The sequence below is a fragment of the Lampris incognitus genome, chromosome 14 (assembly GCF_029633865.1).
Source record: "Lampris incognitus isolate fLamInc1 chromosome 14, fLamInc1.hap2, whole genome shotgun sequence".
NCBI classification, from domain to species: Eukaryota; Metazoa; Chordata; class Actinopteri; order Lampriformes; family Lampridae; genus Lampris; species Lampris incognitus.
The window spans coordinates 20,927,853-20,943,879 of NC_079224.1; the positions used below are offsets into that span (position 1 = coordinate 20,927,853).

A 16,027-nucleotide genomic window follows, 5' to 3' on the forward strand; every position below is an offset into this window, starting at 1 on the left:
CTCCAGCTCCCCCTGGGGAATTGATCCCAAGGCGTTCCCGGGCCAGAATGGACATGTAGTCCCTCCAGCGAGTTTTGGTTCTACCCCGGGGTCTCCTCCTGGGTGGTCCTCGTAGACCAGTCTGCGAGGCTGGAAGTCAGCACACCCTGGTCCCCGCCTTTGCTTGCCGCCCGGCCTGCATTGCACCCTACCCTAATGCTCATCCCCGTGAGTGGTGGGTCAACAGGGTGGTGGCTCCATGTTGTTTTTTCGGGCTGGGCCACGGACCAAGGCTCGACCAGCAGACGCTCGCTGGCGAGCTCCCTTCCCAGGTCTGGCTCCAGAAGGGGGCCAGATCTGTCAAAAAAACAAAACAAAAAAAAAGGCCTTCATTATGGAAAGGTCACGCTTTGAGCGCTCTTAACCCAAAGCAGAGGCCTGACCTTTTGAGTCTAATCATCCATACTTGGTTGCTTGGTGGAAAAGCATATTATTCTGCTTTTCTGTGTTGTCACACTAATCCACTTTGCCACTCTGGCATACTTGCTAACTAAGTGTGGTCTACATTACTCGGGTGGGCCATTGGGGAGAGGGGTTGGAAACTGGAATGCGCAGTATTTCCCCACAGGAAGCTGAGCGGGGAACTTTACCGTAGCCCCACGCCCAGACCGGCCCGTCGCACGCAGAGCTGGGGAGCTGCTGCAACACCAGCGTGCAAGTCTGAACCTCCTCCCTGCTGGAAGTCGGAGGACATATACATCCAAAATGACACATGATGAGGCACCTTTTTCTGCATTTTATTAAAGACACTTTATCTGTGGTACATACGTCTTACATTTTCATTGTACAAAAGTGTCACACAAGACAATAAAAAAATATTGAAAGGCTTTTTTTTTTTTTTTTTAATGACAACATCCTGAAGCAGTCCGCCGAGGGAGATTTTCTTTCATAAAACTTCATATTCACAAGTTGTCATTTCACTACATGACACATGTCAGTCGATGCCTCTTTAAGCAGCACTTTTGACATTTACACAGGTCTCAACACATACTGGACATTTGTTCAAAAGGTAGATATTTAGATTTATGATAACAGTTTAGTACATGGTATTGTTGCTGAAACAATTCTTGTGACATTTTACATACTCCTTCAAAACAATTCAAAATAGCAACAGGGTTCATGAACATGTTAAAACTGTGACCCCCCCCCCCAAAAAAATATCATTTAAAACCCGAGCAATATCTCTGTAATGAGATACCGCCAGGAAGTGGTTTTTGACCAGTGTGGTGAGACACACAGGCCCACCGAGGTTTTGATGAAATGCTTATAACATCGTCAACTGGACGCTTACTTAAAACTCAGTGAACGTGCTAATAATATTTTTCGCCCTTGATAATGCAGCAACTCACCATTGGCCCCTGGCACCGTCACACGGGGCCCTGGTGAGACGTTGTCAAGCTATCATTCTATGTGCCAAAACGGCATGCTAGGACTTTGTGGTAATGCCATATGTCGCCAATAAGCCGGAAGACCAATTCTTAAGGAAGTCACTGTTGTGATGCCTAGTAAACAGTATAAACGGCTGTGTACTATATATTGTCACAGGATTCACTCGGTGAGGTGAATAATTAATATAAATCGAAATCATAAGATATATCACGTGTATTCTCCACAGTTGTCATCCTATAAACTATGTGTCCTCTGATGCAGGTGCCCATTTCCTCTTCTAAGTCTAAATCTGTCAAGGAAGGCGCACCTCGCAGGCTACGAAACACTGATATAAAGACAAGACAGTAAGACCACACAATCACTCACACAATCACACACACGCATATGTATGCATACACACTGGCCCACAGTCGCTCGGACTGAACAGTTGTGGACACCCGTCCGGTTCACATAACGCAACAATCGTTTCATTACAAGGCTCAGCGGGGGGCTCGTCCTAGCCAGCAGAAGGAGGCCCACATCCTAAATACGGCGAACACCCTCAGCGTACTTGCCAGCTACTGCAACCGGCTCATGCAAACGAGCTTTCCAAAAGCTTCACTTCACTTAATTCAAGTGGTGACAAACAATACTGAGTTTGGATAAAATAGTGCTAAAATAATAATAAAAAAGTTTTTCCTTTTCAGTAAAAACAAAATAAAAGACAATAAAACCTCCTTCCTGTGATAAGGAATGCTTTTTGTCCGTGATGTTTTTGCTTTGCTTTAGGCACAGTGAAGGATGGACGGTAACACCAGCGTGGCTCCCGCCTTGGCTGCAGCCGTGCAGAGAAGACGCCAAACGTCATTTATAGTTCTTTGCTTTGCAGCTGTCAATTCCCCGTCGCAGTCGGTTTCCGCGTGACGACCACGTGGCGACCTTGGCTAAACTGGTCTGCAGTTAGGAGAATCTGCAAGGCAGGGCTGTTCTGTGACGTGACGGGAAGAGGGACGTCTTCCTCTATTTTCCACATTCAAATGCCTGAAAGGTTGAGAAAACAGCAGAGACTGCCATCGAGAGTGCACAACCGGCGCGTCTGGGTTCATGTTTACTGCCCTTTCCACCTTCAACCCTCCTGATTAAAATGGTCGTGTATTGGCCTGCACCGTCGAGACTATTACACGACTCGTCCTGTCACGGTCAGTGGGTGTATCAGTGAGTGTAAAAGGCACAGGTCAGCATGTATGTTGAAGAATGTGGCCTCCTCTCTATGCCATGATGAGATGGTTGCTCCGCTCTCTGATATCTGCTGGAGGAACCAGATCCTTCTTCACCAGAGTTGGCGATACAGTCGAACGTCTGCCTTTGGGCTTGAACAAGTCTGACACAAAGAACACCTGTGGAAAGGAAATTAAAGAACAAAAAGTTCCCATAAGCATTTGGCCCATTCATTACAAGCGGCTAGCTTCAGATGCACTTCTTTTTTAATTTAAAAAAAAAAAATTCCCCGTTTTTCTCCCCAGTTGTACTTGGCCAATTACCCCACTCTTCCGAGCCATCCCGGTCGCTGCTCCACCCCCCCTGCCGATCCGGGTGGGCTGCAGACTACCACGTGCCTCCTCCGATACATATGGAGTTGCCAGCCGCTTCTTTTCCCCTGACAGTGAGGAGTTTCGCCAGGGGGACGTAGCGCATGGGAGGACCACGCAATTACCCCTGGTTCCCCCTCCTCCCTAAACGGGCATTCCGCCTGACCAGAGGAGGCGCAAGTGCAGCGACCAGGACACATACCCACATCCGGCTTCCCACCCGCAGGGTAACGCGGGAATTCAAACCGGAGATCCGCATGGTGGTAAGAAATGGAACAGACCACTACGCTACCCAGATGCCCCCCCCCCCGATGCACTTTAATAACGAAGAGCAAAAAATATATAGGAATTTGCCTTGCTGCTGCTTATATGGCTTACAAAATAAACACTGACACACACTGTAAACAAAATCACATAGATCGTGTACAGACATTGGGTGAGATGTATCATGAACAGTTCAGTACATGAGACCAATATTTGATATATTTTGTTCATTCAATGGATTTTGAGGATTTGAAATAAAAAAATTAAAAAAACACTGCACTGTCTAGTTTCTAGGTGAGTAGGCCAAACAGGATGAGAAAAAAAAGGACAGAGGTCCACTTTCAAATGAGTTATCCTGCAAACGATGTGGTCCTCACCAAGTCTTCAGTCACAACAACAACAACACCAACAACAACAGCAGCTGTCCTATGATTGGTCAACCTATGGTCAAACACATTTTTGCAGGTAAGAGCACGGTCTAAACCACTCACTATGCAGTAGGCCACCAAGGCCCCCTGTACAAAACCCGCCAGGACATCGGTGGGGTGGTGTTTGTGATCTGAGACGCGAGACAGGCCGGTGTAGAAAGACATCATGATGAGGGTGAACTGTGTCAGGGGGCGCAGCAGGCGGGCTCCATGCCAAGTGAAACGGGACTGCAGGTAAAACTGGAGTGGAGACAGAAACAGGTGATAAATACAGGAGTCTATAGTGTGTATGTGTGTGCGTGTGTGTAACCATGGAACATTATGAGCGATTATGTTAAAAAACAAACGAGCACCAAGTAACTCACCACCAGATATAGCATGGTGTACATGGAGAACGATGCATGTCCGGAGAAGAAAGATTTTCTGGGGAGAATAAAAGATTAAGCACAATTAAGTACTGCACCATACACATGACTCACAAGCAACACAGCTAACCTCTGACATAGCATGTAGCTATAGCACATGAAATCTATTCTTCCTCTTCGTATTATTGCTTTTGTTGTAACTTTCATCCTGCTCCATCGGCTTAAAAGAATAAGAAACACGTTTCGTATGTATTCGTGAGTCATTACAAGATGTTTCTGCCACTGAACACATTACCTGGCCTCCTGAATTTTGCTCTCTTGCCCCTGACAATAGTAGTCAGTTATGTAGCCCAGGGAGCAGTTGATGGTGGAGAAGTCCGGTTTGCACACATCAAGGAAGTGCGGCCGCATTCGGCCGACGGACACCTTGGCGATGTCTGTGAAGGACTGACTGATGGCACAGCCAAAGATGAAGACGCCCACCTGCTTATAGAGGGCAGAAATGTAGGGATTGCCCACAAATGACTTGGAGCCCTCGTTCAGATAGTGGATCCTGTAGCTCTCTCCAATGATGATCTGATGAGGCGGAAGGAAAAAAATGGTGGAAATGACCATGTGTGGGTTTTTTTTTTGGGGGGGGGTAATGATTTTAGGGTTATGTTAAGTGATATGAGTGACAAATGTCTTTTTCTTTTGTAATGAATTACTGTAAGTAAGGTAGAGCGGAAAATATATCAACATAATATCATATATCATGATATTATGACATATGATATGATATGACATGATATATACAATATGACAAGACATCATATGATATATGACATGATATGACATAAGATACTATGACATGACATGATATGACATGGTATGATATATATATATATATATATATATATGACATGACAAGACATCATATGATATGATATGACATGGTATGACATAACATGACATGATATGATATAACATGAGATTATACGGCATGATATATATATCTATCTAAATGTATGACATGACAAGACATCATATAATATATGACATGACAAGACATCATATGATATGATATGACAGGATATGACATGATATGACATTACATGACAGAAAATGATATGACATGACATATGATTGATATATGATATATATGATATGATATGATATGTATAACAGTATATTGAATCAATTTTCTGAACTTATTAGACTGTTTTAGCTGATTGAAATGAACAACTAATGCCTCTCCCAGCTTGGTTATCATATCAACATTACCAATGATATTTTTTCTTTTTAAATTTTCTTGTATTTAACTATCTTATGAAAGCATGAATAGTCATCCCCAAAATACAGTCACCTTCTCAAAATCGAGGTATTCAGTCAAAAATACTGTATTTAATTTTCTCTATTTCGCCCAGCGAAGGTTTGGGGTTTCTCAAAATGTTAATGAATTGGGGTAAAAAAAACCCAAACAATCATGACAAGTGATAGAGTGTTGTAAATGAGGTGAAGCAATATCTAAGCACCAGTTGCTATCTATTGGCCGCAGTAAATGACATAGTCAGTCTGCTCTGAAAACTGGCTTTTGTAAGTTTATTTGTTGCGTTCTTCCTGTTTTCAAAATTAAAAAGACAAAAAAAAAAAAAACAACCCCAAAACAAAACCCAAGTGACGTGGGGGGTAAATGTAAATTTGCACGTTTTTCTACAGGAGGGCAAATAAACTACCATCTGAAAACTGAAGCCTGACGTACACATATGGGGGGGATGTGGACAGCAATAACTCACTACAGCTGTTCAAGCTCAAAATGTCCTCCTCACCCCCTCACCCCACCCCATCCCATCCCCTCCACCCCCACCCCCAAGCCACTGACAAATGGGAACGGTGGTGGTGGTGGTGATGGGAGGGGGCAGCGTGTAGGAGGGGGAAATGGAAAAGGGTGGGGAGGAAAATTAGGAGAGGGAAGGCTGGAAAATAAGAGGGGGGATACAAGAGAGAGCGAGCAAGCGAGAGAGAGAGAGAGAGAGAGAGAGAGAGAGACAGAGAGAGAGACAGAGAGAGAGAGAGAGAGAGAGAGGAGATGAGGAGAACATGAATAATAGTGAATAATAGTGAAAAAGCAGAGGGAAAGCAAAGGAAAAGAGCGGAGGAGGTTGGAAGGGAGAAAGAGGAGCGGGGTTAAGGGGGAGGGAGAGAATGAGGGGGAGGGACAAAGTGGGGATGGAAGGACAGAGAGCGAGAGTGGGGGTGGGGGGGAGACCTCTGCTTCTAATCATCAGAAACGCTGAGCTAGGCGTCGTGTCGGGTTTTGAGCAGCCAGACTCCGCCAGGCACACATCAGGGGCGCGTTTGTTTTTTCACTGCGCCGACTCTATACCCCCGAAAAAGGGCTCTGGTTTCACAAGGGATGTCTGGGTGTTTTCATGTTTGTATCTCGGTTTCATCCGACATTCTCGCAAGGGGCATAGAGAGGGGAAAAAAAAACTCTCTCTCTCTGTGTCTCCCTCTCTGTCTCTCTCTCCCTCTCGGAGAAATGCGTTCTGTGGGAGGACAAGTCCTTGAGGAGATTTAACAAGCTGATAGAGAGTTGTTGTTTCCACCATCCAGGCCTTTAGAGCCGGCCCGGTTCAGTCTGGCTGTTTTCAGAGGGATGTGAGGGAGAGGGAGAAGCACATGTGGATCTCCCCGTGAGAGGAGATACACTATGTGAATGAGCGGACGACTGCACAGTGGGACATGCAGCCGTTCCACTGTTAACCGAGGAGATATTCTCAGAAAGAGGAGGTTGTTTAGTGGTTGTCCACAAAATGATAAGGTGTGAACACAGAAACATTATTTCGAGGGTGTTGCCTTCCTTCAACATGAATAAAAACTCAGCATAATGGGAATTATAAAGATTGTGGCCCTTTGCATCGGTGTTTTTATCTTATTTGGAAACTAATGACCTTGGAGTTTTTATTCGGGGGTGTTCAGAAAAAAAATACAAAGGCTGACCAAAAGGCTCGGGGGGGGGGGGGGGGGGGCTTAGTCAGGTTTAGGACTGAAAGTACTGGCAAGGTCTTCTTGTTTTGAGCCTTCAACCACAATTTCACCCCACCAATTACAGAATTTGACCGAACAACCATTGCGTCAACCATAATTACACAGGGCCAGCGAGCGCTTTCTCACCAGGAAAACCCTGGTGGCGCAAAGCCCTTATAGTAGTCTGCTATCCAACAGGAAGGAGCTCAGCTAGCTACAGGAGAGCTGAAGTGGGACCTCGCCAATGTGCCCATGGGCATGGCCTTCTCCTGGAGCCGGACCTTTGGCCAACTTACACAACAGTGACCAGGTCTCCAGGTCTGGCTTGACAGTTCATTTAGCAATCTTTTTTTTAAAATTTCCCCCCTTTTTCTTCGCAATTGTACCTGGCCTATCACCCCGCTCTCTGAGCTGTCCCGTCACTACTCCGCCCCCTCTGCCGATCCCGGGGAGGGCTGCAGACTACCACATGCCTTCTCCGATACATGTGGAGTCGCCAGCCGCTTCTTTTCACCTGACGGTGAGGAGTTTAGCCAGGGCGACGTAGTGCAGTGTGTGGGAGGCTCACGCTATTCCCCCCAGTTCCCTCTCTCCCCTGAACAGGCGCCCCGACCGACCAGAGGAGGCGCTACTGGAGCGACCAGGACACATCCACACATCCGGCTTCCCACCCCCAGACACGTCCAATTGTGTCTGTAGGAATGCCCGACCACGCCGGAGGTAACATGGGGATTCCAACCGGCGAGCCCCGGAATAGACCGCTCTGCTATCATTTAGCAATCTTAATAATGTAAATGTATTACAGTCATACCCAGTGCTGGAAAGTAAAGTACATGCGCTTTGCTACTAAATTTCAGTACACATTTCCAAGTAACTATATCTTCCTTAGGTATATCTAATTTCAGAGACATTGTGTTCAAAAATGGAAATTTAGTTTGTTATTAGATCTGAGTCACGTGGTGGTAAGAAAAATCAGGGGATGGATTATCGAACATGTGAAAGGGCTGCCGATAAGGACTGCTCATTAGTGATTCAATAACCTCATATGCTTGTAAATGGCTGACACTGCCGATACTCGTTTTAGACTAGTAATCAGGGTATGCATTAACACAGTTGCCATACTTTAAGCCAAATTGTAGGTTCTGTCATTTAAGGGTGCTGAACATGACAAATACTTTTAACTTTTCCTTTTCACTTTAAGTAAATTTAAGAGCAGGTACTTATATGCTTTTACCTTGGCAGAAATGCCAGTTTGGTACTTTCACTTTTACTGGAGTAATTCTATGGCAGGGTAGTTGCACTTGAACTCAAGTTAAAGGTCTGAGTACTTCCACCAGTGGCCATACTAACATGAACTGGTCCCACTACAAAACACAGTGTGCCGCCTTCAAGTTTTGTCCATCCCCATTTGGAATAATTAGGAAATTTCTGCAGGAGAGACGCAGTAGATTTTGGCAGCGGGTCTTTAGTCATGCAACAACCCACCAACCGATTAAAATGCTCAGATCCACTCAACACTTCACCCCCTGCAAGAGCCTCTATCAGTTAAATCATCTTAAGCTCCTGCTGGGGGGGGACCCTTACAAAGGCCAAGCTGGGGAATGTTGTTGACTGGTTTCTATCAAGAGTGCTCTGAAACGACCCTGAGAGGCTGATAACACAGGTATTCTCAAAGGCCCAGTAATTATCTGGGATAAACTCAGTGTAAGTGCACCATGACTCTGATTAAGTCCGTGTGTGTGTGTGTGTGTGTGTGTGTGTGTGTGTGTGTGTGTGTGTGTGTGTGTGCGCGCGCACATTCTTGCAGGGCAACTGGGGAAAGAACAGTCACATAACATAGCGTTACACAAAATCAATCAATTTTATCAACGTGAAACATGAAAACAACCAAATCAGCAGTAGCACCCCCTCCGCTCCCCTTCCTGTGGCCCAGTGCAACACGATAAGCACACACAGAGGGTGGCGCGTATGCACCGTGGTCCACATCAAGTTCATACTGTCAGCAGGTGTCAGTAGCAGCGGGTGTGGAAGACTGATGGTGGAGTGATGGTGACATTAGTGAGTGAGGTGACTTACAGACAGGATGGCGATAAGAATGCCAGCAGCGCAAAGCACACCGTCGCTAATGGTGTCTCCGTTTTTGGCCGGGTACTTGATGGACTCATCGTCACAGTAAAAGCCGCGACGGTAGGGCTGAATGGCGCTGGTCTCAATGACCAGGAAAGGAAGGCCGGCTAGTGTGGAAAAGCAGTGAGGCACACACACACACAGGAAGAAGGGCCGTGGGAGTGGGTGAGAGTGAAGGAGAGAGAAAGAGAGAGGGGGGGGGGAGAGAGAGAAAGGTGATGGGTTAAAGATGGGTAGTCAAAGAGTTTGTAGGTGGACGGCCCAGCACGAGACAAAAAGGGAACGCTTGGGACCGGCTCAATCCGTTCTGTGGCTCTTGTCAGTTAACTATCGATAAGTAATGAGTTGATGTTTGTGCTGAATTCAGTATTGACAGGGCCTCTTCTGGAGACCGTTGATCTTTATTGATTTATTTTGCACTCGTGCGTTTGAGTCAGAGCCCGGGGAAAACGCCCGGCCGTCTGTCGTGAGGTAAGTGGGAAGTCTGGATGGAGTGTGTCCCAGTGAGTGCGCCCTTGTTGTCTAGCTGTGCCGTACTTCAACTTACTGTGGCCAAAGGCAGAGTGACGCCCACGGCTGTGAGAACCGTGTTGGACACCGTGCTGCTCTTATAGGGGAGGCTTATAGTGGTGTCGTCGCAGAAGAACCCCCTCTGGTACGGCGGCAAGGATGATTTGTGTAAAAACACGGCCACAAGCACCGCTGTATGGTCGGACACACACATGAGCAGGAGTCAGGCGGCTCTTTAAACCGTTATGGTGGAAAGCTGCGTGTACAACACCGATGGAAAAACCAAATGGACAGAGGAACAGAAAGGCAATTCCACATATGCAGTGGATAGATAGATAAAGATAGAAACAGCAGGTATATTTCATTTCTTTCACTCAGGCAGACAGTCTCTAACATAAAAAACAAATCTCCAAAAAGTAAAAACTAAAATGGACACCCCCCCCTCCAAAAAGGAAAAGACAAAAAACAAAGAAAAATCGTTTGAGACTGAAGTGAAGCCATTAAGCTTAGAAAAACATAAACAGACATCAAACAGGCCGAGCTGGCGCTAAATGGCTTGGATGGAGCCACTGGCAGATAATTAACATGGGAAGACACTATCAGTGTTCTGCTTCCTCCTTCCACTCCTACAGAGGCTTTCAGATGCACTTAAAAAGGCACACTTAAAGATGTCTCGGGGGATGTCTGAGTCCACGAAATTCACTCTCCACCGCCATTTTAAATTGTGAGAAAAGATCTTATTTAGTGCTCCGGCAACAAATACTGTGTGGGACTGAAGAAGACGTGAACCCAAAAAGACAAGAAACGCCAGAGGAGGATGTGAAAATCGAGAGCAGTAGCATGGTACTCAGGGGGGACCTCAAAACCTCCGTTAGACTTTGGAAAACATACTTTCAGACACATCAAGGCAACGTTTAACTGATGCTGCAGTCTTGAGGTTACCCTCCGAATAATTCTGCGATTTGTGAATACAAAGAAAAACAATCTCTCTCTCTCCCTCTCCCTCTCTCTCTCATCCGCAAAGAGAACAGGAGTGTGGAGGTCAACCCTGGGTGCTGCCATGGAGGGCTTGATTTCTCAAACCATATGTCAACACACGCCTCAGTTACTGTGTCCCCTTACCCTTTCAATTCACCAATTCACTCACTCACACACACACACACGCACACGTGCACACACACACACACGTGCACACACAAACACGACAGGTCTTTGAAGGACCAGCTGGGTTGTGCTCATGTTACATCCTGAGAGCTCCGCTGCCTGATGGGAACCCCAGATCGCTGGCCTTCACATCCACATTCAGCGGGATTCATGTTTTTAACATAACTGTTTTCATTCCCCTTCTTTCAACAAATATCTGGACAGAACTACAATAAGCTCTGAGACCACTATGAAAGAAAGAGAGAGAGCGAGAGAGAGAGAGTGGAGGGGGGGGTGAGTTGGGCGGTGCATATTATAATACTAGAAGAGTGAAAACATACTTTTAAGTGCACTGAATCCTGACTGTCTGATCTGCTCAGTTTGCTTGGCCACGGGTGAAGCAAAACAGCCTTTCCCGACACATAGCGCTGGGCTTGGAAAACTGGGACTGCTTAGATTGCTGGTGGACGTTTGGTGGTGGAAAAAAGACGACTCTCACTGCGGGCCCAAGGCGCCGAATGTGAAATATTTTAACCCAACAGTCCTGACCTCTGTGACCAGCAATGCCTCGAAACACACTCACAACCTTCAGATTAACTGAAGGGGGCAGACGTGGAGAGGACGGAGAGAGAGAGAGGGCGAGAGAGAGAGAGAGAGAGAGAGAGAGAGAGAGAGAGAGAGAGAGAGAGAGAGAGAGAGAGAGAGAGCAGTGGCAAAAGGGTTGCAAAATAACCGCAGTTGTCCGAGGCCTTTCACAGGGCTGCATTAGTCAGTTGTCTACAGCAGCTGATGGGCAGGTTGGACGGAGACAAACCAAAACTTGCTGATAGTCACGGCCACATAAAAGACGACGGCGTATGGTTCTTCTTTTTTTTTGCTAGGGATTCGGCTGCATGTTCTGCTCCTACCACCTCCCACTAAGCCCATCCGACCTCTCCATCTGTCTAAACAGCGCAGCATCAGCATTCAGTAGAGCATCTTGGGATTTCCCTTCTTACCCCTTTTCCTCTCTTCCCGCTTCTGACAGCCTGCAGAAAATGTAAAAAATGGTGCACCTCTGCCAAAAACAACATCAGTCAGGCGGCGCGGGGAAGTCTCGCGTGTTATATAGGCTGACTTCAATGCAGGAGACACAACAGACGGTGAACTCTCGCAACTCTCGAATCACTGGGGCAAGAAATAATCTTTAAATAAGTATTTTTTTTTCCTTTCCCAGATTCATTATTAGGCATTTGTTGTCTCTTCTGTTCTGCCCTTGAGCTGTTTGTTGACCGAGGAATCAACCGACAAACAGTAGCTGTGGGGAAAAACTACATAACATTTTGAAAAGGAGCAGCAACAAACACTTACGTCATATCTTGTCAAAATGGTGCAAAAAAAAAAAACAACCTATTTTTGGGCTTATAGATTAGTTTCATAAGTTTTTCCATTTGCATCTCCGGGACAGTAGCATTGGCGGTGATGTGATGCTGCAGCAAATGGAAACTTGAATCGATGTGTAACCCTTACATTGCATCAAATCCCTCCTTATTTTGAAGGCAATTGTCAAAACACGGAGTGCCACTACTAAAATAAACAGACACACATTTTCCACTTGCTGGCATTGCTCTCTCTCTCTTGCTGTCCCTGGCATATAAATGTATACACGTCTGAGGCAGTTGCGGTGTATACACAGATGCAGTTGTTTTTACATGCACCCTCGTGTGCATAGTAGGAGCCCCCCCCAACCTACTGCCTGTCCGCCTGTGTGTCCATCTGTCTGCCTGTCTACCAGTGTGCCTGTCCACCTGCCTGTCTACCCGCCTGTCTGTCCATCCACCTGTCTGTCTGCCCATCTGCCTGCCTGTCTGTCTGTTTGCCTTCCTGTCTGTCTGCCTGTCTGTCCGCCTGTCTTGTCCGTCTGTCTGTCTGTCCGCCTGTCTGCCCACCTGTCAGCCTGCCTGCCCACCGGCCTGTCTGTCTGTCCAACTGCCTGTCTGTCTGCCTGCCTACCTGTCCACCTACATGTCTGTCTGTCCACCCACCTGTCTGTCTGTCCGCCCGTCTGCCTGTCTCTCTGCCTGTCTGTCTGGGCTGAACTGTATAATTCCACTGCGGTGGGGAAACCAAACCTGCTCGGGTTAAACAAATCACATTTGCATTGAATTGCCACTGGAGAAAGCTACTATGGAAATCCAAAGAGTCTGTTATTGTCGTTAATCATTATTCCAGAGCACTGGTGTCAGATCAAGGACGCCTGTGTAACATTTTCAAACCCAAAAAACGTCACAAATATCTCCGGCAATTTTAATTTTCTTCCCTTTTTTCCCTTTTCAGAGTTGGCAATGCTGAACTGATTAATCCCCCCTAACAATGAACCTCTGCAACCATACATAGTAGAAGCTTTGTAAGGTGACTAACTGAAAACATGAACGAGAAAACTGCAGTAACTTAAATACACTGAGCATTACTACCGATTCCTGTGTTCAAGCAAAAAAACAAAACCCCAGGTTTCCATTCCCTCACAAATTCACCTAAACAGCAGTAGGATTGGGTTCTCCTTACAGAGGAATAAGTCTAGAATTCACTTTATATCAACTCCAGCAGCACTGACGGTCTGCTGGGATCATACCGAGAGTGGATGGCTCGAATGGCAGAGGAGAAAAACAGGAGTATCCGAGAAGCTGCAATACTACAACTGCAATTACCGTGTGAGAATGGAGGAGGGGTAATTACTAGAAGGTGCCCACCATTTCCTCCTCGTGGTCACTCCCCATGCACCACATCTTCAGCCAGAAAAACCTTTCGCTGATTTGTTGACAAGCTTGGCCAAAGATTCCCAAACAAAGTCAGCTTGTTAAGAGAAGGCCAGTGTTTGTGAATACACAATACATCCTTCAAGGTCTTATTTAAGAATGATGTGGAGTATATATGGTAGACATGTAGCGAGCCCTCCTTACTAACATGCATACACTGCATGTTTTTGTTGTTTTGTTTTTATCTTCCCCCCCCCCCCATGGCTCTTAAAATCCCCTCACTAGATTCACAACATCAGAGTCTGTTGTGGAGCAACGCCATCAATATTTACAACTGCCTGTCACATTCACATGGGCGAAACCCAAGCTAGCTTAACATATGGCTGACCTTTTCACCACTTTCCCTTAATTACTCCGCGCACACGCACGCACACGTATATGTGTGTATTAAGCCAGATGTCACTTCAAGAGAATTCCTGGCAAGTGTGGAATGTGAGACTTTCTGGAAAATACGAGCCAAAGGAGAGGTACTACAGGTGCGGGTGGGGACCAGAGAATAAAGCCACTTTACTAATGACAATTTCCCCTTAGGGCAGCACATTGTAGCACAGGACCTTACCGGGTTACTGTGAACGAGTCAACACATGGTCAGAAGGGGAAACGTTTTTGTTTTGTTTTTTTTTCAAATATAAAAGCAACGTCAGAAAGCGTGAACCACAAACCTAACGAAGAGTTGCTCGTTATGTAGGGAGACAGACTGGCAGTGAAGGCAGTTTTAAACGTTGTCTAGCACAAAGATATCCAGACAAGGGCAATCTGAAATGTGTTGGTGAAGATAATGAACTGGCCTCTTAATCAGGCCTCTAGTATGGGGAGGGAAAGTATAGACTGTTCTTTAGCTGCGGTGTAGTGGAGTCAGTCTTCAAACATGGCAGGCTTTCCTCCAGTGAATAGCTAATAGGTGAATTACGCGCCCTTACCTAGAAAGAGGCAGAAGAGATCCACTCCAACCAGCAGCTTCTTCCTGCTGTTGTCTTTACAGATATTATTATTCAGTGAGATGCCGCCGTTCCTCGTCTCTGGTGCCATCGTCTTCTCATAGATCAAGCAGCGTTGCATTTAAAAGATCACGTTTTTTTACATCAAAAAAACGTTAAGTGGAAACGTCTAATTATAACCTTTCACCTACGACAGCGCAAAGGGCGACTCTGCGTGGATCTCAGCACAGGACTATTTGAGGCAATTTGTCTATTAATGAGGAAACGTGCTCTCAGAACGCGCTCATTAGTTTCTCCTTCTTAGAGGGGCGAGTCGCTTTTAACTTGTAGTCATTGAGTTGTTTCTTGCAGCTCTGAATGGATCTGGTCAGGCTCTCAGCACCGCCTTCCGAAGGAAACCACTCCTCCTCCGACTCCTCCCGCGGGTACGCCACATAAGGAATTTGCTCGCATGCATATTACTACACATAGTGAAGGCTGCGCGAAACAAACAAACGTGGTGTGTCCAGCTGATCGCGGCTGTTGCCTGATAAGTGGGCATTCAAGTAACGATTTTACACAAAACCACTTATCAAATGTTTCTTTTTTATTAGATGCAGCACAGTAACGAAAACTTTACAAAATGCCAACAGCACACAAACAAAATAACATGCTCAAAGTTCAACTAAGTGATTACTTGTGTGGCCAGTTTATAGCGTCATTATAATTGGGGGGAAAAGTGCAATGAATCAAACGTTGCATCACTCTGAACAATGGTGGGAAAAAAGTCCATCAAACAAAGTAATGTTGTGAAAAAAAAGATGATCACACACAAAGACAACAGCCTCTACAAAAACGTGAAACATCATCAGAACAGTAGTCCCATCAGTTGCTCCACATGCAAAGCTTCTTTCTTTACTTCCTTCACTGCAGAAGGTAAAAAGAGTAAACAAAAAAACAGAAGAAAACATTTCAAATGCATAGATGATGTGAATTTATTGCAAATACACTTGATGCAATGATATCTTGAAAAGTGCATGGCAGTCTGAATTGGCCTCACCTGCATGAGCGGGTGTACCGTTCAGAAGCAGTCTGCATACAAGGGTGGGGGAGGGAGGGGCATCAAGTCTGTGAAGTCAACCTCCTGGTCACTGCTGCAAAACATAATAGGCCTACAGTGAATCTTTGTCACAGCTCATAAAATAAGAGAGCAAATTAAATCCAAAGAATCCAACATGCTTGACTGGGAAAAAAAAGTGAGGCTCATCTGAGCAAATCAACAAGTCAGGAGTTGTTTCAGGCTTCACTTGCATGTTATCAACACTTACGAATATGGGGGTTCCTCAATAGCACACAGATTGCCTGGATAGAGAAGTTTACATGAGTGTGACAAGATCACAGAACATCTGTCCCGAGACACTGTCCAACACAATAAGATGAATGTCTGACACGGGTTCCCCACAAGTTATTTTC

The 16,027-nt window shown here is 45.9% G+C and overlaps 1 protein-coding gene across 2 annotated transcripts; it reads right to left on the minus strand.

The window, feature by feature from the left end:
- Window positions 1-761: 761 nt before the first annotated feature.
- Window positions 762-14,913, minus strand: LOC130123557 (phospholipid phosphatase 3-like). 2 transcript variants are annotated; one of them, XM_056292762.1, is made up of 6 exons: window positions 14,558-14,913; window positions 9,139-9,296; window positions 4,349-4,629; window positions 4,054-4,111; window positions 3,752-3,928; window positions 762-2,804 (listed from the first exon to the last, which is right to left on the minus strand). In XM_056292762.1, the coding sequence occupies exons 1-6, from the start codon at window positions 14,694-14,696 to the stop codon at window positions 2,676-2,678; spliced, it is 942 nt and encodes a 313-aa protein (XP_056148737.1). In that variant the 5' UTR covers window positions 14,697-14,913; the 3' UTR covers window positions 762-2,675. The 2 variants fall into 2 exon arrangements, with proteins under 2 accessions (XP_056148737.1, XP_056148738.1); XM_056292763.1 differs by lacking the exon at window positions 9,139-9,296 and adding an exon at window positions 9,737-9,891.
- Window positions 14,914-16,027: the final 1,114 nt, after the last annotated feature.

Bases quoted from the DNA above. Each gene is read 5' to 3' on its own strand.
- LOC130123557 (XM_056292762.1), bottom strand. From the start codon at position 14,696: ATGCAACGCTGCTTGATCTATGAGAAGACGATGGCACCAGAGACGAGG. The intron at 4,630-9,138 runs GTAAGTCACCTC...CCGCCTCATCAG, and splicing joins TTCTTATCGCCATCCTGTCT to ATCATCATTGGAGAGAGCTA. The intron at 4,112-4,348 runs GTAATGTGTTCA...TATTCTCCCCAG, and splicing joins AGCAAAATTCAGGAGGCCAG to AAAATCTTTCTTCTCCGGAC.